This window comes from Falco rusticolus, chromosome 1, assembly GCF_015220075.1.
Source record: "Falco rusticolus isolate bFalRus1 chromosome 1, bFalRus1.pri, whole genome shotgun sequence".
NCBI lineage: Eukaryota > Metazoa > Chordata > Aves > Falconiformes > Falconidae > Falco > Falco rusticolus.
Window position 1 is genome coordinate 99,987,082 of NC_051187.1, and position 24,199 is coordinate 100,011,280.

Sequence of the window (24,199 nt, forward strand, 5' to 3'; positions counted from 1 at the left end):
CCAGTTCTGACACCCTGCTGTGGGGAGGGACAACTCCCACTAGACCAGGTTGTTCAAAGTTCCATCCAACCTGGCTATGAAGCACAAGTGACTCTCAGGGTAAAGAATTTCTGACTCGAACTCCTGCACTGTGCTAAGCTCCAATGTGTCTCTGACCTTCTCCCCTCATAAATAATCTGCTTTTCAAGCACGCTGCATCCACCAGCTCCCACTGAAGTACTGAGGGTCTAGCATCCCTTTTTAAGGTACACAAAGAAATCTTGGCCCAGGCTTTGGGAAGGGGGAGATCTGTTATGTGTTATCACAGAAGTCAGTAGCCAACTTCCCTTCCCCTGAAATTAAGACTTAATAGAGATTTTTAGCCGTTCTTTCCAAAGCTCTACATTAACAGTCAGGCACCTTGTATCCTACTGCAATGCCCAGTTAACCTGAGCTGGTAGGTGGGTGCAGAGTGGTGTCTCAGCACCTCTAGACACCAGAAAGCTCTCCCATAGCTTCCTGTCCACTGCTTCATCTAGCTACCACCACACACACCTGGCAGGTGCTCAGTCAGCCACGCCAGTGAGTGTTAAGGATCACATCCTCTCACTGGCTTGCTCCCCTCTCATGCCGCTCATGGCTGTGATCAGAGGGCTTTGCATTTCCATTAAGCCATAAGTATAATTACACAACACCACACCTCCAGTGAAATGACACCAGGAAATATAACAGATAAAAAAATGACAGGTTCATTAGATTGTCAAATTAAACCCCAATACAGCAAATTATTAGATGTCTCCTATCAACAAATACCATTAATTGGTTTGATTTTAGAAGAGAAGTTATTTCCCAATGAAAATTGCTCCTTTCTCACCTGCATGATGACCCTCAGCACCTGCTATTTAAAAGCGCAAGGTAATAGAGACCAATGAGAGTCTGGAGATGAAAAGGGTTTCACTTCCAAACATCAAGCTTCTATCTTTTAAAAAACAGGAAAAACAAGTAACCCAGTATAGCTTGATATAATCATAGCAGAAAGCAGCAATATTATAATGCTATAGAAATTTCATAAATGCAGATAGTAACTATTATTTTGAAGACAACAAATAGTGAATTCTATGCAATCATGACTTGGTAGGTAAATCTAGGCAAGTGGGAATGTGTAGTACAATAAAGGAAGAAGAATATTAAACAGGGATTAATGGCTCCAACTTTCAGCTCTTACCCAGGAAAGTCTCTGTCCGTGATGAAGGGAAAGACTTCCAGGAAAGGAAAACAGGCTGAACAGTACAGGTATACTGTATGCTTGACATATGCTATACCAATGTCCAGGGGGGTATTTGAGCAAGAGTTTTCTTCTTTATATTAATTGATTAAAGCCAGTGAAGCAGATATCTACCACCTTAACCCCACAACTTCCATGTCAGAACAAAAATTAAATGCATACCTTGACAGTCCTGATGACATTGAACAACCACTATTTATATTACTTTCAAAGATGGCTTTCAATGGGAAAAGTTTGAAATAAATGCAGCCCAAGTATACAAAAATAAATGTAATCACTATGAAAATTCCTCTCTCTTTCTCTTCGTTGATGATGGGCAACTACAGAAGACTTCTGACTACCTTCACAACTAGAATAAGCAATAGAAGTTTCTGTATGTGTCACAGTTACATTTTGCTACAAAATAGGAATAATGTAAAAAACTATAAAAAATTGATTAACAGTTTAATGCAAGACAGTCAGGTCACAGTTATTCACATACTGACTCACACTACTAGTAGAAGTAACATCACTCTGCTACTCATTTGCATCAGCCATTGGCAGGTTATAGCTAATAGCTGCCCTCAGATTAGCCCAGAAAAGGGCACGCTTGCTCCTCTCCTTCGGCCACTCCAGGTAGGTTCGCTTTGCCATGAGAGCCTTCAGCTTGTGATACCTGGCAGGGATAATATACGGAGGGATTGGCTCCAGCAAGATGAGTATTAAGCTGTTGAAATTCTCACTGAATAACTTGTGATGGGCAAAGTAGAGCTCATAGTGACACCACTCGCTCTGCACAAAGTTGGGAGACAACACAAAGATCGACTTGTAGCTCTTCTCAATGCAGTTAATGATGTTCTCCACAATGCTCTTGCCGGGGACAAAGTTCCGCTCATGCTGGCACAGCTGTACGCAGCCCTCCCCCTTCTCCAGGTTTGGGATCAGCTCGTTCTTCACCCACAATGAATCGCGCTCGCTGTAGGAAATGAATGCATGGAACTGCAGAATGGCCTCTTGCTCTTTGGGGTGGCTGTGCCAAGCTCTCCGCTTCGTCTGCGTCCACTGCCACGTCATTCGCAGGTACCACGGCACATCCAGGTAGATGCACAGAAAGGCCACGACAGCCACCAGCAGCAGCATTAGCAGCAGAGCTGTCACAAGCAAGAGCATCGTGTTGCACGCCAGCTCAGTCAGGTGGAAGTCCTTTAGCTGCGTCCCTCGCAAGTCTTCTGGGTACTCGCACACGTACGCTGCCGGCCAGCCAAACAGCTTCCCCCCAGAATGCCTCTCCAGACGGACAAAGTCTTGAAGTTCACAGGAACACCTGAATGGGTTGTGCCCGGCTTGTAGCTCCCTGACCTTTGGGCAGCTCTGGAAGAAGTCAGCAGATGGGGTGAGGATCGAATTCATCTCTGTATTCAGGAACTCCAGGGATGTAAAGCCACTGCACCCCGGCAGGTCAGCCAGCCTGTTGGATGCCAGGTTCAGCTCTTTCAAGGACTTCAGCTCAGCCATCCCCTTGGGAACACTGGTGATCTGATTGTTTTGCAGGTCAAGTTTTTTGGTGTTGACTGGCAAGCACTCAAAGACGGCATCCGTCAACTGATTTGAGGACAGGTCCAACTCTGACAGAGACTCAGCCCACTGGCATTGCTCATCAGCTCCATCATGACGCAGCAAGTTGCTGCTCATGTCCAGATATTTCAGTGACTTCATGTGGCTGGTCATGAAGCTTACCTTGAGGAGGCTCTCAAATTTATTCCTCTGCAAAATAAGTGATTTCAGAACTGTCAGTGTGCCACAATTCTGGAACAATTCATCTGTCAGGGCGTTGTGAGAAAAATTTAAATACTGAAATGAGCTTGTTCTATTGGGGCAAAGCATGTGTGGCATATATGCATCATATATTGTCAAACTGGCAATATTCATCTCCGAAAACTGTCTGTATAAAATCTCCTGGTTGAAATAATAAAGCTTATTACGAACATGCTCCAAAGTTAGCACTTTCATGGAGCCACCCAAAGAGATTAATTGTTCCACAGAGCTTAATAAGGCTAGAAATTCATATTCAGTCAGGTCCACCAGTGGTCCTCGAAAAGTCAGATTTCTTACAGTCAAATGCTCCACGTGTGAATGCCAAATAAGCAGGAAAATTTGCAAAATGATAGCCCACTGTAAGTCCACAGTGTCAAGCGTGAGAGCTGTTGTCTTGATTTTCTTCAGAAGCATTAAAGAAGGAGGGGGAAAATCTTTGTAGCTCAAGGTGTATCTTAAGTTAACTATCTGTAAGTTTTCTGAAGTGCTCATTCCGTCGTACAAGAGGGGAAAACTGAAGTTTTGGTTTGCTGCAAAAACAATGTGGAGGTTCCTTGTATTCAAGGCCATCAGACTCTGAGGTTCGTACAGAGAAAAGTATTCTAAGGTAAGGAAGACAGTATGCAGCTGTAAATGTATGATATACCTGAAGTCTGACCTTTGTATCATTGTGGCACTTAATCCTAGGTACTCTAAACGAAACATGTTCCCTAATTCCTGGCAGATGGGCAGGGCAGTAAACTTATTGAAAGAAAGATCTAAATGTCTAAGATATGCAAGAGTTTGACAGTAAACTTTCAAAATGTTATTATGAGATAAATCTAAGTATTCTAAATCTTCATTAAAAATGAAGACACTGAAGTCAAGCTCTGTAATTAGATTATGAGAAAGATTTAATACTTGAAGGTCAGAAAGATAAATAAATTCTGAGATACTAAGTCCAGAGATCATATTATGTGATAAATCTAATACATGAGTATGGACTGGAATGTTTTTTGGAACATTAGTTAGCAAACTGCTTGAATAATTTGCAATAAATTCATCTTCCACAGTTGGCTGGATATTATTCCATAGTGTGAATGTGAAGACACAAGTGAAGACATAAATATTTGTAAGTGGTCTCATTATGCTTTCAGGTTTATCTTGTTCTTTTACAGAAACACAGCAGCATATCTTTGTTTTCTATTCAATATGTCTCAGTGATGAGTTCAGTCCTATGAAAAGAAAACACATGGAATTTGCTGGAATTGTTGAACTGTTGAATTTGGATTTATTGCTAAAATAAAATTCAATACAAAATTTATGTAATAAAAATTTTATTTTTACATACTCTTGTTCTAAGTTCTTATCAATCATCCTCACTTCCATTCTTTAATTCCAATTATTGATTATCTCAGTTAAGTGGAAATTAATTACTTTATAATGGGAGGAACAAAATCAGCAGTATGTTAAAACACAGAGATGTTAAGAAATTCAAATTTCTCAACAATCTTGAAAAATACAAAACCGGTACAAACAGACATCAATGCATTTTGGAGTAAAGGAGAACACAACAAGCTTCCCATCTGCTCTTTCCTCACGTCCACATACATTTGGGGACAGCACTCAAAAAGTCCCATGGACCCTCACAGGAACTGGTGCAAAAGCAACCTCTTCATTAAGAAGACCCAAAGGATATTCCTCTTCACACCCCAAAGGCCCATGACATGGCCACGCACCCCCTTAGGGTCAGCCAATCAGAGAAGCTGATCAGCTTTGTCTTTGCTAGAGCACAGACAGAGAGGTCCATGTTTTCAGTAAGCCAAGAATCTTGAGGAGGAATTATACTGTCCTATTGTACTGGGTTTATGTGGGAAGGCTTTGGTAGCAGGAGGGCTACAGGGGTGGCTTCTGTGAGAAGCTGCCAGAAGCTTCCCCTGTGTTCGATGGAGCCAGTGCCAGTGCTCCGAGATGGACCCGCTGCTGGCCAAGGCTGAGCCCATTGGTGACAGTGGTAGCACCTCTAGGACAGCATATTTAAGAAGGTGAAAAAAACCACCCTGTGCAACTGCAACCAGAGAGGGGTGAAAATGTGTGAGAGCAACAGCTCTGCAGACACCAAGGTCAGTGAAAGAGGAGAAGATGCTCCAGGCACTGGAGCAGAGATTCCCCGGCAGCCCATGGTGAAGCCCACGGCGCGGCAGGCTGTGCCCCTCAGCCCATGGAGGCTAACGGTGGAGCAGATACCCACCTGCAGCCCAGGGAGGGACCCACCCCAGAGCAGGTGGGTACCTGAAGCAGGCTGCGACACGGTGGGAAGCCCGCGCTGGAGCAGGCTCCTGGCAGGACCTGTGGCCCCATGGAGAGAGAAGCCCAGGCCGGAGCAGCATTGCTGGCAGGACTTGTGACCCCACAGGGGATTCACACAGGAGCAGTGCATTCCTGAAGGACTGCACCCAATAGAAAGGATCCACATTGGAGCAGTGTGTGAAGAACTGCAGCCTGTGGGAGGGACTCACATCAGAGAAGTTCATGGAGAACTGTGGAAGGGACCCCATGCTGGAGCAGGGGAAGAGTGTGAGGAGCCCTCCTCCTGCGGAGGAAGGAGCAGCAGAAACAACTTGAGATGAACTGACTGTAATCCTCATTCTCCATCCCCCTGCGCTGCTGGCAGGGAAGAGGGAGAGAAAATTGGGAGTGAAGTTGAGCCCAGGAAGAAGGGAGGTGTGAAGGGAAAATGTTTTTAAGATTTGGTTTCATTTCTCATTATCTTACTCTGATTTGACTGGTAATAAATTAAACCAATTCCCCCAAGTCGAGTCTGTTTTGTCCATGACAGTAATTTGTCTTTATCTCTCCATGTCCTTATCTCAACCCATGAGCCTTTTGTTATGCTTTTTCTCCCCTGTCCCGATGAGGAGGGGATTGATGAGTGACTTGGTGGGCATTTGGTGTCCAGCCAGAGTCAACCCACCACACTCATGGATATTGTATTGCCGATCTGGCTGAAAGCATGTTAACAGGAAAACCACAGCATAATCAGACACTACATATGAAGCAGTGGTACCAAAAATCTGAAAAAAAACCCCACTTGACACTTCCAAAGACTCTGGGATTTCCTAGGTGTCCTAGGAAACTTCTAACATTTTCCAAATTATCCCACAGTTCCAACTTGACAAAGAACCTCTCTAGAAATGATGAGGGACAGTAAGTCTAGGTCTGAGGATCAAGAAATCCAGGAAGGGAAAGAATTTGTGGATATGGAAAATGGTCCAGCAGAATTAATATCTGGACATGTCTATCAATAGCTTACATAGATTTGGAGAGGCATCCGTTCTATCATAAAAAAAGATGACCTGGGCACTACTCTCTGGTCAAGCATTAAATACAACACACAGACAACCAGAAGATGAGCAACTCATAAACCATTTCAGAAGACAGACATCCCCAGTTTTTTTCCTGTAAAACACCTGAAGTTTTAAAATTGTGTAATCTTTTGTTAAATAAACCCCAAACCCCTATTTTTTTTCAGTTATAAGTTGTAAGTTGTCTTAGTCCTAATAATTTGATGGACTGATTTCAAAACTCATCCCTGCCCCTCCAAGTCTCCTAACAAGCTTAATCAAGTTTTCTTTCAATTCAAAAGCAAAAAAATGTGTCATATCACCAAAAGCAATAAAAGAATAAATTAGTAAAGTATAAATTTCTACCTCAATAGAATCCAGTTGAGAGGTCAGATCCTGTCTTCAGAAAGTTGTGCTAGGGTGTCTGAGCACAGAATAGAAATGAAGCTGGGATAGTTGGTCAAAGTACAGTATCACCCACAAGAAGAACCAAGACAAAGAAATCTGACCCAGCTTCCTTCAAAAAGCAGTTGACCCTGTTCTTCAGAGTCCAGGACGGTAGAGAAGCTCTTGAATCAAATAAACTTTTATCTGGAACTATCTGGAGGAACTTCCCCCTGGGCAAAAGGGACATCAGGAACAAAACAAGAAATATTCTGAAGGAAAACAAAACCGGAAAGATATTCTCAGTCCATGCTCCATTGCCAGATGAGTTTTAATTTACTCTGCATGCTATGCTATACACTGCAGGTGCATCACACAAGGTATGATCCACACTGTATAGCACTGAAGAGTGCCACAGTCAAAGAATAAAGCAGATCTCTCTAGCAAAGCAATATTAAGGAACAACGGTATCCCTCCGACACTATTTTATGACGGTATTAAATTAAGAGTTGGCTAAGAATGAAAATTGCCATACCAAATGTTTTTTTCCCTTTCTCCTTTGCTGAAAGTCAACATACAGATGAGCATTTCCACTGAAATTTCAAAATGCAAGAATATCTTACAACAGTGATGAAACACCAGCACCCGAGATTTGATGGAGTCCAAAACATGTATAACAAAAAGAAAAAAAATGTAAACAATGAAGCAAATATAACCCACCTTTTGTGTGTGGAATTCATCTCTTGAGTGAAGAGCCAGCAAAAGTCCTCTGCATACTTGGTTAACATCCTCAAAAGAATTTCAAACATATGAAATGTTCAAGCTAGGGAAATCTCACACGAGATGCTAACGCCTTAATAATTACTACCTCAGGAATTAGAAAGAACCAGGTTTTATTATATAGGCTATAAAATTCTAAGAATTATTGACATTTTCCTACATCACAGGTATTAAGAGCACAATGAAAGGAACTTTTTAACAGTCTGGACTCAAAATGTATTTACTTCTGTGATATTTACATAACGGTATGGTTTAGGAGGAAATAAACCTATCTGCAGTACAGAATATTCACCAAGGCAAGACTGCTTAAATAATTCTGCATTTCTAATTTCACTTCTGCTTCTGATGGTTACACAGATGTTCTAGAAATTTGTCAACTGCATTTTCTCTTCTGCTCAGAAAAGAGGAAGCAGAACTCTCACTGCCAACTTCTCTTCATATCAAAACCTCTTGCAGAGCTCTGCCCCACTCATGTATTTTTCTCACCAAGCAGACTAATTAATGTAGCACATTGATGGATGGCAATCTGGGGATGGAGGAATCCAATAAAGCAGCCATTCAATTAGCGTTTTGAACAGGAGCATGAGCTTAGGGACCAAATCAACAGAGCAAAGAGCGAGTGCATGGCAAGGGCAGATGTAAATAACCAAAACCAACACCTCACTCCCATAAGCCTCCAAACTAATACAACATGCTTCAGTAAGATTAATTAGCGGAGAAGAAAGAAGCAGAGATGAATAAATGAATGAAGATTTATTTAATTGGAATTAATTTTAAGATTAAATTCATGAAGTTATGTAATGAATCCTTCAGGCATGAGCAATCTAGGGGAAGAGGAGGCACCTGGGTCCATTCTGGACTCAGTCTAGAGCTTACTCCACCCCATAAAACCGTGCCTTGGAGAAGAGTTGAAGACAAGAAGGGTTTCAGCTAAAGAAGCTGAGAAGTATGAAAGTTTATTCTAGATACCAGTGCCAGTTACACTTCAAGCTTGCATTAGATTCCTTTGAAACTTTTCTTTTTGCAGTTATCTTTTAACTTTTGTAAGGAAGAACTTAGCCCTTTGCTTTGCTGAAAGAAAATTTTCCTTTTTCTTTTTTCATTTCATTTCAAAATGAATAGGCTAAGGCACTTGTTGACAGAACAATAATACCACATTTATGCAAGCCAGTGGCAGTTTTACTTCCAATATAATCTGTGAAAAAACATCGCTGCATGGACAAAATCAAATACACCACCAGCTTTCATCAGAGCTGACTCCAGTGCAACACAGCCATAAAAAGCAGAAGTATCTACGCCTTTACTTACCACTCTTCTTTATGAGACTTTAAAATACATTCAAATAAACAGTTTGCCATAAAGAAAAATTTGCAACTGGTTAAAATAAAACTGATACTTCTGAATACCTCTGTTAAATCATCAGGAACATTGCATTATGTTATTTTTACTAACCAATTCAGAAAAGCTTTGTTTGGGGCTCGTTTCAGTTCACTAAGTCATTTTGCGTGATAGGCAAAACCTAAAAAGCAGTGTATTTCTGCTCATGCATCCTGAAATGTACCAGCTAAATACCATCCTTTCCATAGTCAGCATACATACACTCACGCAGATCCCTTGTTCCATTTCTGAAGCTGATACTGCTGGGGTTTTTTGCAGCTGATTCTATCAATGAGCACCTGTCTTCACAAACAGCCTTTCCCCAAGGCACATTTCACATTTCTGTCTGTATGTTGTGATTACTTACCCAGAGAAGAACTGCAGCTACAACTTGGCAGGGTATCAGAATCTATTCAGGACCAACACTGTGCCCAAAGGTGTAAAGAACCTCTCCAACTGGAACTGCAGAAGGGAACTTACTTTACGCATAAACAGACACAAGGATCAAAGCTGTGGAAATCAAACTGGTAACACAAAGCCACCTTGCAGAACACAGAACTTTCTCGTTTATTGGTTTATCAGTACTGCTTCCTCTTGACCAAGCAGTATCTACAAATGAGCATTCTAGTCAATCTCCATAAATGTTTCTGAAAGAAAAACCAGCTAAACTGAAGCCCTAAGTGAAAACATGCGTTTCACAGAGGTTTTGAACCTTCCTCTCAGCAGAATGCCTCACCTCCCACAGAGTCCTATTCTTTTCCCTCATGTGCCTTTCCCTGCTCTAACCCTCTGCAGTGGAACTTCAGCGATGATGCTTTGTAACATTTTCAAAGCTAAAATAGAGCCAAGCTCTCAGCAGGGCAACCCGTGTTGCATCAGGACTCCCAATCTGTTGCAGTTCAGTTTCTTTTATACTACACACCACTTAAATATGCATAAACCCAAGTACATTTTCTCTTCATTCTGCACATTTTCTAGGTTTTGGCGTGTGTTCAGCCCTATGTTATCAGTTTTCTATGTTGATATTATTATGTACGCAAAAATAGCATTCCTGCTAGTCACCAAGATAACTAGTCAAATGCCAGGAATCTGCTCTGATACCTGCTCTGATATCTGACATCAGAATACATTTACACAGTCCCATTTCCTCACAACTGGCGTGAATTAGCAGTTACAGATTTCAGTGCAGAACCAGCTGCAGACTCTTATCACCAGGGTGCACAGGAAAGGGTAGCTACTTTCCAAAATGTGCAGATAAAGTGGTTGACATTGGCTGTGAGACTATATGTGGCCCCACGTATGGGAAAAATTTCTTTGTGAATTAAAACTGGTTTTATAGAAACTGTTCACAGTATGGCAGAGGCTAAAACAACTGAAATATTCTGCTATGTATCACTTGAGAAACTCATTCTTTCCCTGTGGAATCAGAGAAACTAGATGTGGTAATTCATTGCATGTGTAGCTGTTCTGTCAATTATTTGGCACATATCCTGGGCAAAAATCTAATAGTGTGTGTGCTTCTCATTCCAAAATACAAGTTTTAATTGCTCCCCATGCTCATTACAAGCCTCTCTTCCCAACATTATTCACTCAAGGATTTTGGACATATATCAGAAACCTGTAATTATATATTTCTGCTTATGATCATATCAGATACATTGCCAGAGGTCAGGTAGTTCCCAAGTTCTTTCCGAAGTGGCCAGCAAACCCCTGCTAAAACCTTCTACTCCTGAAAGAATTAATTTCTGGAAACAGGTATGTGCTCCCACATGAGTAACAGGAAGGATTCCTGGTGCACTCCGACTTTCGGAAGGTTTCTCTGTCCTCCAGCCAACAGAAGAAGCCATATGGGTTCTTAAAGCTTCACACACAGCAGGGGGAACTTAGCTGTATTACAGAAGTTTCAAGGGCTACTGACAAAACTCTGAGGCTCTTCAAGAAAATTTTCAAGCAAGCCACCATGTCACAAACCAGCTGTCCCTAGTTGTGTGAAAGCGACAGGCAAACCAAGCGAAGTTGGTTCCATCTTCCATTTTCTAAGGGTTGAATGAGTCATACACTGAAGCATTAGTTGGACGGGAACGAGGAAGTACAGAAAACATTTGTTTCTGCAGTCCTGAATGAAATGTCTGCAATTTTGTAGGAGGTGTGTTATACTCATTTTGAGACTAAGTGGGATGAAAGAGCTAAAAGTGTTAAATTGACCTTTCCCCTATAAATCATAAACAGTTGCTCACAGTTCAAGACTTCAAGTCAGGAAACCTCAGTTTGCTTAGACCTCAGGCAAAAACCACCAAGAATTTAAAAAAAAATTGTTAATAACAATGGAAGACAAGAATGAGGTAAAATGCAAACATTTTCTACTAAATGAGGATTTCATCTTAACATCCCTTCTCTTGTCTTCATGATGAAATACACCTCCTGCTTGCTGGTCATCAGTCTGGTATTCCAGATGGCAAACACCTCCCCTCCTGCCAGCAAAGACAAAGTTTGCTGTGATCAACTTCAGCAGCTGTGAATGTTTGTTGGGGCCCAGCCATGTTTTCTTGAAGCCAAAACAGCACAAATACAGGTAGAGAGGTCTGCTGTATTTCTATAAAGGAGAGCAAATATTGTAAACATAGCTTGTCTTTACGACTCCATGAATAGAGGGTCTTACCTGCTGTCACAAGACCTGGCAAATTCTTTCAGCCTCTTACTGGTTATTGCCTTTCTGATCAGAACTCATAGCTGTGCTGCAAAAGATACTGTTTCAGCTAAAAAGGACAGATTCTTTTAATCATAAGCATAAAATAAGATGTATGGTTGAGAAGAAAAAACCCAGAAAGCTAAAGAAATAGCATGATCTAGGAAGTTAAGTTTCTCAAGATATAGCCAATGATGATGAAGGCAGTTCTGTTACTGCAGATACCCTCTCAGTCCCCTTGGTAAGGGTATGTCTCAGGATCAAAATGGTAGCAGGACTCTACCAGAGGATGGGAATTAGAGCTCCGATTGTCAATTCACTACTCCTCCCTCACAACAGTGCCAAACTATAAGCCCCAAAAGGTGAAGGAGCTCATCTTTCCTTTTTATTTTTCTTTTCTTTTTAAAGAAAAAAAACCCCAGCCTTCCTTCCTCACTCAGTCCTCCTTTGTGGAATGCCCATTTATGTCCACCAGTGCTGGATGTTTATAGACTCCTGTATCTGGGTCCTAGCCTTTTAAGCTTCACTGAATCTAAGAAAACACTACCCAGGAACCATCTCAGGCTCTGGACTTCTAGACATTCTCAGGATGCATAACCTTCTCTCTCACAAATTAATTTCAGCAAAAGAGGTCCTGTGGCCGAGTTGATTAAGCTTTGTGATTAATGCAGCTCTGCAAACTCTACAGAAACTCAAGCATTCTCCACATGACTATGCCAACTTTTCCAGATTTTATTCTGCTGAGAAAAATTCAGTGCAGTATTTCAAGCTGTATTTCAAAATCCACATCCAAATACATGCATGATTTGCTATCTCTATATCAACCTCCAGAGACTTCCTGTAAGGTGATAAGAATTTTGCCTGCAGTTAGGAGGCAGCACAGACAACTATGTAGAAACAAGGTTCTGTAACAAAAAGTTAAATACATTGAACAACCAATGGAAATCAAAAAGTATTTATTGCTTCACTAAGAAAAAGCAGAAGAAACTCCATTAGAAAGATTCTTAGTCTGCTTCCCCACACCTCTCTGCATCAGCCATTGGCAGGTTATAGCTAATAGCTGCCCTCAGATTAGCCCAGAAAAGGGCACGCTTGCTCCTCTCCTTCGGCCACTCCAGGTAGGTTCGCTTTGCCATGAGAGCCTTCAGCTTGTGATACCTGGCAGGGATAATATACGGAGGGATTGGCTCCAGCAAGATGAGTATTAAGCTGTTGAAATTCTCACTGAATAACTTGTGATGGGCAAAGTAGAGCTCATAGTGACACCACTCGCTCTGCACAAAGTTGGGAGACAACACAAAGATCGACTTGTAGCTCTTCTCAATGCAGTTAATGATGTTCTCCACAATGCTCTTGCCGGGGACAAAGTTCCGCTCATGCTGGCACAGCTGTACGCAGCCCTCCCCCTTCTCCAGGTTTGGGATCAGCTCGTTCTTCACCCACAATGAATCGCGCTCGCTGTAGGAAATGAATGCATGGAACTGCAGAATGGCCTCTTGCTCTTTGGGGTGGCTGTGCCAAGCTCTCCGCTTCGTCTGCGTCCACTGCCACGTCATTCGCAGGTACCACGGCACATCCAGGTAGATGCACAGAAAGGCCACGACAGCCACCAGCAGCAGCATTAGCAGCAGAGCTGTCACAAGCAAGAGCATCGTGTTGCACGCCAGCTCAGTCAGGTGGAAGTCCTTTAGCTGCGTCCCTCGCAAGTCTTCTGGGTACTCGCACACGTACGCTGCCGGCCAGCCAAACAGCTTCCCCCCAGAATGCCTCTCCAGACGGACAAAGTCTTGAAGTTCACAGGAACACCTGAATGGGTTGTGCCCGGCTTGTAGCTCCCTGACCTTTGGGCAGCTCTGGAAGAAGTCAGCAGATGGGGTGAGGATCGAATTCATCTCTGTATTCAGGAACTCCAGGGATGTAAAGCCACTGCACCCCGGCAGGTCAGCCAGCCTGTTGGATGCCAGGTTCAGCTCTTTCAAGGACTTCAGCTCAGCCATCCCCTTGGGAACACTGGCGATCTGATTGTTTTGCAGGTCAAGTTTTTTGATGTTGACTGGCAAGCACTCAAAGACGGCATCCGTCAACTGATTTGAGGACAGGTCCAACTCTGACAGAGACTCAGCCCACTGGCATTGCTCATCAGCTCCATCATGACGCAGCAAGTTGCTGCTCATGTCCAGATATTTCAGTGACTTCATGTGGCTGGTCATGAAGCTTACCTTGAGGAGGCTCTCAAATTTATTGCTCTGCAATATTAATGTCTCCAGTTGAATTAATTTGTCACATTTTTGAAAAAGAAGATCTGTTAAATCATTCTTCAAAAAATTTAAGTATCTAAAGGGACTGTCAAACAAAGGACATAGCATATGTATCATCTCTGATTCAGCTATTGTCAAGGCTTCAATATTCATGTTTGCAAATATTTTGTATAGGTTATCTTGTGAGAAGTACAAATCTGTGATTAAAACTTTCTTCATTGTCAATGCTTTCATAGACGTACCTGAATAGTCAAAGTCATAGCTTTCAATGTCCGACAATTGCGTTATACCATTAATATTGCAGTATTCAATGGATGAGTGCCATACAGTCTGTAAAATATCAGCAAGAGCACTCCAGTCCACTGACACATTTGTCAGTGTCAGATTTTGTAACCTGGATCCTTGTCTGAAATTAGATAATAAAGCTATTAATTTTTTTACATTGCCATTTGTGATTTCTGACAAGGACAGGCTTTCTGTAGTATTTTGTATCACAACCCAGTCAAAATTAGCTTCAGACTGATGCCTGTTTGTGTACAGGAGTAGCAGGCTCTTGATTTTTTTGTCATAGCTATCTTCTGGAAAATTGTTAGAAGTAAAGAGTTCATTTTCCACAGACAGGCTGACATGGTTCCAAAAAGTTAATGCAAACAAACACTTGTAAAGAAAAAAGTTTCTGAGGGATCTCGTATTTTCTGTCATACTGGTTTCTGGTTCCTTGGATATGCTCAATACTTTTCTTATTTGTCCATCTTTGTTCTAATCCTGTAGCAAAACAAACACAAAAAACAGATTGTATCACAGAGATTGTTTTTTTAAGGTTCCAATTTCTCACCTCTCCCTTTGACTCAAAACACAATGAAGGCACTTCTTATCACTTGGGAGAGCCATTCTTTACTCAGAGAACAACACTGAAATATCTATTTGACAAATATGCTGTACTTAACATATAATGAAACTGTTCCTTACAAAACATGTCTGATTCCATAGGTGACCAAAATTTGCTGCTTACTTACAGAATCATTGCTGTGATTCAATGTGTTATGAAGACTTCCCACAACTGTAATGACTTTGATCCAAAAGAACAGTATTTGAGGCCAGTATGGATCCTTTCCTCAGATTCTCTCTTGAAGGATTAGACTCAGAGACATTTATTTAAAGGACTTTTGACTATAAAACTTGGAGGGAAACACAGTTCAAGAGACTGAATCAAAGGTTGGCTGTCTTTAGGTAGCTGAGATTGGTCATTACTGCTTACTTTAACTGCGGTGATGGAGGTAGGGGGTAGGATGTTCTATATTTATGCTATAGGAAAGTTTGCTTCTTGTCTGGGCTAAAGCATCTCCTGAATCTAGACCCCACTCTGAAAGTGGGGTGTCCCTGTGTCTGATCTGTTAGATGTACACAGAGGGCACCAAATGCACACTGAAAGTATTTGCATGCCACAAAAAAATACCAGTTGTAGAACCTCTGTACACAAAATCTAGCCCTGATCTATGGACACTGACCTCAAATGTCTCTGTTGTGAAAGAGGGGCTTATTTAAACACAATTTTGCAAAAAATCATAACCGTGGATTTGCTTTGATTTTCCCTAATGGAGGACACTTCTCCTTTCTGAATGTAGTTTAGGGTAGCCAGTCTTACTTTAAGTCAGCCATTGTGAATACTGCCTTAAAACTCCTTTTAGATATTGCCATAAATGCATCAGAACACCTCTCTGAAAGAGGAACCGGTAAGAACTCAGCTAACATTTTAATATGTGTAAATCTTGATTTAGAGTTGTTTTCCAGATTTTTGAAATCTTGTTTCCTTGGTGCATTTCCCCCCTCTTCTTCCCATTACTTTCAAATCATAGCTGTCTGAAGATTTCCGTAGTGCTTATTCATGACTGCACTGGCTTTCAGCTTTCCCTTGATACTTAAATAGCTACACTGTAAGTTCATATTTCTAGTGACTCTGCAAAGAGACAGTAATAGCTGTCATTTGTTGGACTAAAGCTACAACCTCAAGGACTTCATCCTCTGCACCATTAACCATTCCACAAGCTTGCTTAGAATTACATTACTGGATCTAATATGTACATTGTCCTTGATCTAACACAAGCTGTATTATGAAATCTCAACATAACATAAACAGTGCAACATAAAACAGTCCACTGACTTCCTCTTTTGTAAAGAATGCATGAAATCATCTAGAAACAGTGGGGCAATACAGCAAAACTTTTCCAGCTTTTTTCCAGATTTTCATTTGTAAAAATTACATGCAGCTTTACCATCATAGCCCTCAAAAGGCATTTGGGCATGCTGTTTTGCTGATTGACTGGATACCAAGCAAAAATAAATTCCAAATCAAACATAAGAATAAATGCAGTTTATTATATTACACTATAAAAAAATAGCATGCGATATGATAAAAAGAAACTGTACTAGTTATTATGCACAATATGATAAAAGAGCAATAGGAGTGAAGCACCTGATCATTACTGCAAAGTGTTACGGAGACAAAGAAAAGGATACATCACCAAATACCACCTTAACATCACCCAGGCCCACACTTCAGCCGGGAAGCCCTGCTGCAGCTGGTGCCAGAAGTCTCTCGGTAACTGGGAAAATCCCTACGCAGTGCATCCACCCATAGGTGAGGCTTCTGGCCAGGTCCCAGAGCTTGCCCAGTGAAAAATATATTCAGTGAAAAAAAAAATAAATAAAGTGTACGCACCTAGTGTATGCAAACTTTTAAATTTAGGCTATGTGCAGGCGTGTGCTATTTCATGATTTGTAAGGTTCACACATGCCAGGGACACTGGCCAGACACCTGAGCATGGTGGAGTTACTGTCATGACTCAGCTGCACACAATATTTATTGCCTGGATATTCCTGCTCTTATCTTGCTCGTTCGGGGGGCTCAAGACAAACACCACCCGCTCATTAAAGTTGTCTTTGAGCTCCCTGAGCACACTGTCCAAGTTAAGCGTTCCCTAATTAAAGACAAAGGCTTTTTCATAAGCAGTAATCAATCTAATACATTTTCACCACATATGTGCAGAGAAGAAAAGATAATAATCTTTTATCTAGATAGACAGATAGATAGATAGCATCTTCTATCCTGTTCTTCCAAGTGTTTGGGCAACACTACTGATGTTCATGTAATCAAAAAAAATATATAGCTTCAAGAGAAATCTGGAAGAAAAATCTACCTTCAAATAATTATTTCTTCTTAGGACAAAATTTCAGCAATATCCAGGGGCTAGGTGAAAGAAGGATATGATTCTTCCACATGTGCTTAATCTTCTCTCTCATTCTTATATCCTGGCATTCAGTCTAATTATTTACAAGCACCTTCAAACTTTCTTTAGAATATGCTATGAAGCCACAAAATTAAAAACTGTTGTAACACATGACCCATGATTTGGGGGCTAGCACTGGAGAAATCACCCTTCATAGTCATATCCCTTTTAATTCAGAAGTATCCTCAAGTCTTCAAACTTGAGAAAAAGAGCATTATCAAGATATAAGCACAGAAGCAATCCATTAGGGTAAGCAAATAAAGACCATCATGAGAAATTGTCCTGTTGTTTAAAGAGCAAGAGAAGAAATCAAAATTGAGGTGTTAAAGGAGTTTTTCCAATATAAACTCAGTATAAACTGACTAAGCTTTCATATAAGAAACATACAGAATGCATTGAGCTACGATGGTTCATGATTAAGGCATGCACTTTGCAAATTATCGGCATAATACAAAACCCAAACATTAAAAGTATGTCTTTCGAATGAATGAAACATATCAAGTTAGGCTCATTCCTGAAGTGTAGAAAAACTATTTCCATTAAATCACTGCAACCCCCATAACTATGGATGTAGTGCAAATACAAAGGAACTGCTATTTGGCCAGCTTCTTCAGATAAATTTACTGAACATAAGCAACTTTACTCTCATTTCTTAACAATATACTTGACAGTACATCATACGCTTGCTAATAATCCTCTATGGGAAACATGGTTTGTTATCAAATAAGATGCAGAACATAAAACAGTTTGAGCTAACCAGCAACCAGATAAAATCACCAAAATGAAAAGTTTCTCACCAGAAATCCCTGGTCTCTGAAAAAGCAGAAAATGTACTCAAGAGAAACCAAAACCAAAACTTCCTGTAACTCTATCCTACTGTGTAACAACACTTAGGAACGCCCAAATTCTTTATATAAATGTTTGTGCCACCTACTGACATTTTATGAAATGGCATCTGCTTTCCTCCAGATGTATTTTCCACATATGACAGTACTGTAATTCCTCCATTATTTAATTTTTATTGAACTATATTTTTTCATGCTTTGCAATAGATTAAGCAGGAGAAAAATTAATCTTTTTACCAACTTTCTGTCTTCATCAAATTAATATAAGTATTTCTTCTGAGCAAGTTTTACACTCAAATTCATCCTCTCTGAACTTAATAATGGTCTAAGTCTATACACATTATTCTGATGTTTTGTTTTGCATTCAGCTATACCAATTCAGTTGTCACATCCTTATCAAGGCTGGTTTACAAAAGTACTTTTGTCTTATTTTAATTTCTATTTAATGGGAATGGAAAAATAATATCTCTCTCTCCTGCTCCAGCAGTATTGTGATTGGGTTAAATAGTGGATATGGGAACAGAGCAGCGACTTCAGTACAGAAGACTCAAACACTTGGATTATTATCCTGGCAAAGACATAAACCAATCTCTCTTTATTTCTGTATGATGTTGGTCAGAAATTCCATCTTAGCTGAGATCAAAATACGGAACTGGCACACTACCATGCTACCTTTCTGGGTTAGCATACCATAATGCATTCACGATTTAACATGTCAATGATTCAGGAAGCAGAGGAAATAATCTTTAAAATTACTTTTTCACATTAAAGCTTATTCTATACATTATATTTCTCAGAGGTCATCCAAAAAAGGGAGGGAAAGACGGGACACGTAGTAAGCAACAGAATACGGTCAACTCATATTCTCTGCTGTTATGCTGATGACCCTTATGGTGGCACTCTATGATCCCTTCTCCATTTCTGTTCAATACAGACAAGAGTATTCACAGCTCATTTCCAAATGACAACTGGTAATACTGTTATATACAAACCTCACCACTGCCTGCTCTTAGTTAGGAAGATTTTGCTATCCATCCTTAGGATGAGGTAAAATCCTAAGGTAAGACCTTGCTTCCACCAAACATGCATTCCTGTTTTAGAATATAACAGTTTAACTGCTTGAACATAACCTAGCTATTACTCTAATGAATACAGAACCAGACGTATGTTTGGTTAACATGTAATAACTGCTGTAAATTAAAGACTCTTATTCAAGAGTCTATCTTCAATTAAGTGACAGTATGAGCTGGCCACTGTTGTGATTTTGAGTTCTCCAGTTCTGCTTATATGTTATAACAATAGATAGAGCATATGTTCAACAGCAAAATAAGCATATTAACATTAATTGCATGCCATTAGTCCTCATATTTACCACTTGGATTTACCAGGGCAATCACTGGAAGAAGATTAGCATATTCCTCAAATGTTATGCACACTTCCGTGTTTTGTTAAAAGTAACCAAATGTAGTTGTTTCCTCCCATCTTTTCTTTATACTTACCCACATCTTTTCTGAAACCCATTAGGAAGATGATGGCAACTCAACTTAGAGTAGTAACAAACTTCAGCGAAACCTGAGATGCATAGCAGCGTTCAATCTCTATCACTCATTTATTTCAAAACCATTTGCAGTATCACCATACTGACAATACAAGGGAAAATAATTACTTAAAAGTGAAAGAAAATTTTAAAATGCAAGTGCTAAATTCAAGAAAGTAATTTCAGAACTTAGGAAATGAATGCATCCTTCCATCCCAATAGAGATACATACATGTTTGTTCACTTACAATGTTAATTTCATCCTGAAGCAATAACTTCGTATTACAAAAGTGATGAATACGGTCTTGCAGCTCTAAAATATGCATGGCCTTCTACAGAATCTGCAAAACAGTGTAAGATCCACTTTACAGACAAAATTACCATCTATCATGGGGAAAAACAATCTCCAGCTATAGAACTTCATCCATCATGATTCCTCCTAAGACACTGCCCTTACTCTTCCGCAAGCTCCACTGAAAAACACAAGCAAAATCCTTAGGGCCACTCTAGATTTCATTTTCAATAAATACATCTTAACTTTAATAAATTAATCTAAAAGATGCTAGAACTGCCAGCATGCCCTGATACTTAAATTCTCATAGAAATGCCTTCTAAATAAACATTGTATGATGATATGAACATTTTTTCTGCTACTGCCTACCTTAATCGGAAACTCAGACTTTTGCCTGAGAAGGGTGTAACATGACTGTATTTTTGATGCATGCTTCAGAGAGCTGGGGCTGTATTTTGTGACCTCCTATAGCAGCTCTCCTCGGTGACTCACATGCGTGATTTTGTTTCCTGTGGCGACAGTAGCTATTTCTTTCTTCTGCAAAGGAAGGCTAGTGCTAGCAAGGATGCTATGATGACTCGTGGAACTGCCTTTTATCACAGTAAAAGGGCATGCTTCACCGTGAAATGAAGAGGCAAAAAGAGGAAAGGGTGTGAAGGATTACACCAACCAGAGGCTGTTGGGCAAGGGCCTGCAACAGCCCTGTTCAGCCAAGCGCTTCTGGCGTGGCTGTGGGTGCCCAGCGCTGACACTGGTTACTGGAAATGTGCCCGCACACCCCCCGCGTGCTTCTGGCGGCATTTCCTGTAAACACGGACCAGCGCCGCTGCAAGCGGCATCTGGAAAGCTCCATCTCCGTTAATTCCACAGCCCCACACTGCAGTAGGTGCTTAGCTGCAGCTCACTCCGAGGAAGGCTTAAACTTTTTAAACACGAAAAATAGTATTAAAATGTGGCGCCACCTCAGTGACTGGACCCACTCGTACTTAAGAACGCCTGGGTACGGCCGCTCTCACACCGGCGTTGCCAACGCACCCTGCTGCCGCCCCGCTCCCCCCGCGCCTATCGCTCCCGGCCTGCGCTTCCGGCGGGTCCCCGCAGGCCGCCCCCCGCCCGCGGGCTGCCGCGTCCCACAGGCGCCGCTCAGCCCGCGCCCCGCCGCCCCGCGGAGAGCCGGGGGCTCGCAGGGCCGGTAACGGCGGCTGAGGCGGCGGGGCAGCCCGGAGCCCGGGTGCGGCTCAGCAGCGGCGCGGGGCGCCCCTTCCGCAACAGGCGGCCGCCTCAGAGCGACGGAGGGAGAGCGAGGGAAGAGGAGCCGGCCCTGCCTCCTCCCCGCGGCCGCCCGGCCCGCGGCCGCCCGGCCGGCTCTGCCTCCTCCCCCCGCTGCTGCCGACGTGGCGGGGCGGGGAAGGGGAAGGAGCAGGGGGCGCGCCGGCCGGGGGACTGCGGAGCGGTAAGGAGCGCAGCGATTTCTTCTTTTCTGCCGCTTTTGAAACTGCCTGCGGGCTCCTCGCTAAACTCTGCCCCAGAGGGGATTTCGAAAAGAAAAAGGAAAAGAAAAGAAAAAGAAAAAAAAAAGGAAAGGGGAAGCTGTGGCTGCTGCGGGTTTGAGGGAGCGGCGCCTCGGCTGCCCCCGCTTCTCCCCGAGCGCGGGGCAGGTGGCCGGGGGAGCTGGCGGCCGCAGCCCGAGGGGGCGTCGCCTCAGCCCGCAGCGTCCCGCGGAGGGAGGGGTGACAGAGGTGACAGGGGCGCTGAGCGAAAGGGGAGCGCGGTGCCGCCGGCCAAAAAAGTTATCCCTCCCGGAGGCGCTGATCCCCGTCTGAAGGCGGCCGTCGGCGGCTGGCTTTGCTTTCCAGGCGGGATTAAACTCCGCCGGCGGCGGGTCGGCAGGTGCCGCCAGCGCCAGCCCCTGAGGGTCGGCCGGTCCCGCTGGCCGCCGGCGGCTCAGGGCGAGTGGCGGCCGCTGGCCGGGCGCTCCCCCGCCGCCCGGTCCGGAGCCGGCCTTGGCATCTCCCCCAGGAGCTGCCTGTGGGCAGGAATTGCCTCTGGGCGGGGCGGTCCGGGCTGATGCAGGTCGGTGTAGCCTCACTGATGACAGCTTGGATGGCGCCTTACCCCCGGGCCGGGCGCGGCTGGCGGCGGCTCACGGACGCGGTAATTCGCTGTTACCTGCCGTGCGCCGGTGAGGTTGGGCAGACAACTGCAGGGACCTTGGCCCAAGTGGCCCCCAAAGGTGACCCAGCCCTGCAGAAATTCATGGGCACGTGTATGTGTGATCCTTTAAACAAGCGGTTAGGGGCATTTTCTTATTCAGCTCTAATCCCTGTGCAAAATGATGATGCATGTGTGTACAGATTTTGCAGGTTTTGGTAGAGGATCCTCATATCGGACGGTGGAATTTGATTTACAAATCGATTTTCTTCAGGTGATGCTGCCCATCACACAGTGAGTACTGTTAATGGCAATATTTACCTACACTAAAGCATTTTATAGTATTTGCTGTATTTGTAATAGAAGACTGCAAATACTTGTGGCAGATGCAAAGATTCTGACTTGTAAATGTATGTTTTCTAAAGATAATTAAGTTACAGTGTAAGCTAAAGTAATATAAGTGATACCAAGTGCTTGTTTATTTATGTTTCTCGTTCACTGATCCCAAATGCTATTCTTGGAACTGTTGAAACAGCTCATCTACATTCAAGTGGGATAAACACGATGCTAAAGACACAGAGGTACATGATCCTATAGACTTTAATAAAATGTAGTGATTTACATACATGCTTCTCAGGCAGATGTCTCCTAAATCCCAGTCATATTTTGCTTTTTTCTTCCCCACCCGCACCCCCGCAACTCAGCATATGGTCAAGAGCTTGCAATGTCAACTCTTTGTCAAGGGTTGTCTTCTGAGTAGAGTGCCAGGCATATTGTTGCCAACATGTAAGTGGTAGTTGTAATCACTGTACAGTAGTTCTTTTGGACTGTGCCAGTGCTGATCCTTAATCAGCTGCAGAGGTTGCTCAGTGGCCATTTCTTTCCATTCCTGGATCCTCAGCCCAATGACTGCACAGTGGTGGAAAATACTGAGAAAAAATAAGTTACATTGGAAGATAAGGGGCAAATACAAGAAAACTGGTTCATAACTTAGAAAAAAACCCAAAACTGTACCTTATGTAAGCTTACCTTGTTTCAAAACTGAAGTTTAATCATACAGCTGGAATTTTAGGAACAGGTGAGAAGTGTTGCACTCCCCAAACAGTATGCCTTTGAGACAAGTGATGCAGAAACAGTGTGAACAATGAATGCTTCCTGTCTATGAAATGGCTGCAGGGACCATGGCATGTCATGTTCTCAAATTATGCCCCTTCTCCAACACATAAATATCACTATAGTTTTTGTCACGTAGTGTTTGTCATCCTCCTCTCCATCAGTCAGCAGTCTATAGGAAACTCTGGATGTAGAGAGCAAGAGCTGCTTGGCTATTGCAGCTCAGATTATCCTGTTCTCCAGTGGTCTTTCATACATGTCTAATAGGGAATCTAGGAATTAACCACATGGCAACTCTTACATTTGACTTCTCTAGACAAATGAACATCCTTTCTCCCTCACCAGACTGTACTTGGAAAACAGTAATGCTGCACTTCATACTTAAGTGAGATCCTGCAAGGTGAATAGAGTATTCACAGTATCTTATGTTATTCACAATACCTTATGGTAAACACTGCATATTTTATAGTCATTCAAATGTTTATGTAACCTAAAAGAATTTATTTTCTTTATTCAGAATTGAAAATGTCTGAAGACGTATGTGATGGCATCCCATCTGAAGAAAATCCTGAAGTAATGGAAGTGCCCAACAGTGAGATACTGCCTAACAAGTCAGTATCACACCTTGTGGAAGCTGAGATCTTGCATGAGTCTTCACAAGATGAACATGGACAGGCCACTCAGAGTGCCAGTAATAGACAAGAAGGAGACGTATTTATTAATGATAAACCTTTGACTGAAAAAATAATTGAAAGTCTGCCTTCCAACGGAGAGGCGACTGAAGACATGCCCACTGAGTGCAATGAGACTGTAAGCCTTGATACAGAACCTGTATCTGAAGACACACTGCATGAAGAAAGCAGCCCAGTAAGTCATAGTTTCTTTTCCATAAAAGCCCTCCCCTCCCTGCTTTGTAGGGGCAGTATTTTGTACAATGTATATACTGTTTTTCACAAAAGCTTAGAGTTGTATACAGAAAGCCTGCATGGGAATAATACTAAGTTAAGATAGCAACATCAAGCTTTTGGAAACTGGGAATAGTTGAATTTCTCTTTGCCAATATGATGTTAATTTGGTCTTTCTAGCCTGGTTGCAGTAAAACTACACC

The 24,199-nt window shown here is 42.3% G+C and overlaps 3 protein-coding genes across 7 annotated transcripts in view; 1 reads left to right on the plus strand and 2 right to left on the minus strand.

Moving 5' to 3' along the window:
* Nucleotides 1-705: 705 nt before the first annotated feature.
* Nucleotides 706-12,440, minus strand: LOC119149675 (toll-like receptor 1). Its single transcript, XM_037391221.1, has 3 exons — nt 7,486-12,440; nt 6,748-7,037; nt 706-4,272 (listed from the first exon to the last, which is right to left on the minus strand). The coding sequence occupies exon 3, from the start codon at nt 4,181-4,183 to the stop codon at nt 1,781-1,783; it is 2,403 nt and encodes an 800-aa protein (XP_037247118.1). The 5' UTR covers nt 4,184-4,272; nt 6,748-7,037; nt 7,486-12,440; the 3' UTR covers nt 706-1,780.
* Nucleotides 12,441-12,547: 107 nt separating this feature from the next.
* LOC119149683 (toll-like receptor 1) lies at nt 12,548-20,796 on the minus strand. Of its 3 annotated transcripts, XM_037391250.1 has the most exons (3): nt 20,197-20,796; nt 19,917-20,008; nt 12,548-14,631 (listed from the first exon to the last, which is right to left on the minus strand). In XM_037391250.1, exon 3 carries the CDS (start codon nt 14,566-14,568, stop codon nt 12,613-12,615), a length of 1,956 nt encoding a protein of 651 aa, XP_037247147.1. In that variant the 5' UTR covers nt 14,569-14,631; nt 19,917-20,008; nt 20,197-20,796; the 3' UTR covers nt 12,548-12,612. The 3 variants fall into 3 exon arrangements, with proteins under 3 accessions (XP_037247147.1, XP_037247140.1, XP_037247130.1); XM_037391243.1 differs by lacking the exon at nt 19,917-20,008; XM_037391233.1 differs by lacking the exons at nt 19,917-20,008; nt 20,197-20,796 and adding an exon at nt 17,951-18,158.
* A 460-nt stretch (nt 20,797-21,256) lies between these two features.
* Nucleotides 21,257-24,199, plus strand: part of FAM114A1 (family with sequence similarity 114 member A1) — a 36,912-nt gene continuing 33,969 nt past the window's right edge. For 2 of the 3 annotated variants that reach the window (XM_037391262.1, XM_037391283.1), the window contains exons 1-3: nt 21,257-21,280; nt 22,182-22,272; nt 23,609-23,958. In XM_037391262.1, coding sequence (XP_037247159.1) covers nt 23,617-23,958 — 342 coding nt within the window. In that variant the 5' untranslated portion in view covers nt 21,257-21,280; nt 22,182-22,272; nt 23,609-23,616. Of the gene's footprint in view, nt 21,281-22,181; nt 22,273-22,513; nt 22,560-23,608; nt 23,959-24,199 lie in introns of those variants that run through there. The other variant, XM_037391272.1, reaches the window with a different exon arrangement.

Coding starts and splice junctions, on each gene's coding strand:
- LOC119149683 (XM_037391243.1), bottom strand. CDS start 14,568: ATGACAGAAAATACGAGATCCCTCAGAAACTTTTTTCTTTACAAGTGT.
- LOC119149675 (XM_037391221.1), bottom strand. CDS start 4,183: ATGAGACCACTTACAAATATTTATGTCTTCACTTGTGTCTTCACATTC.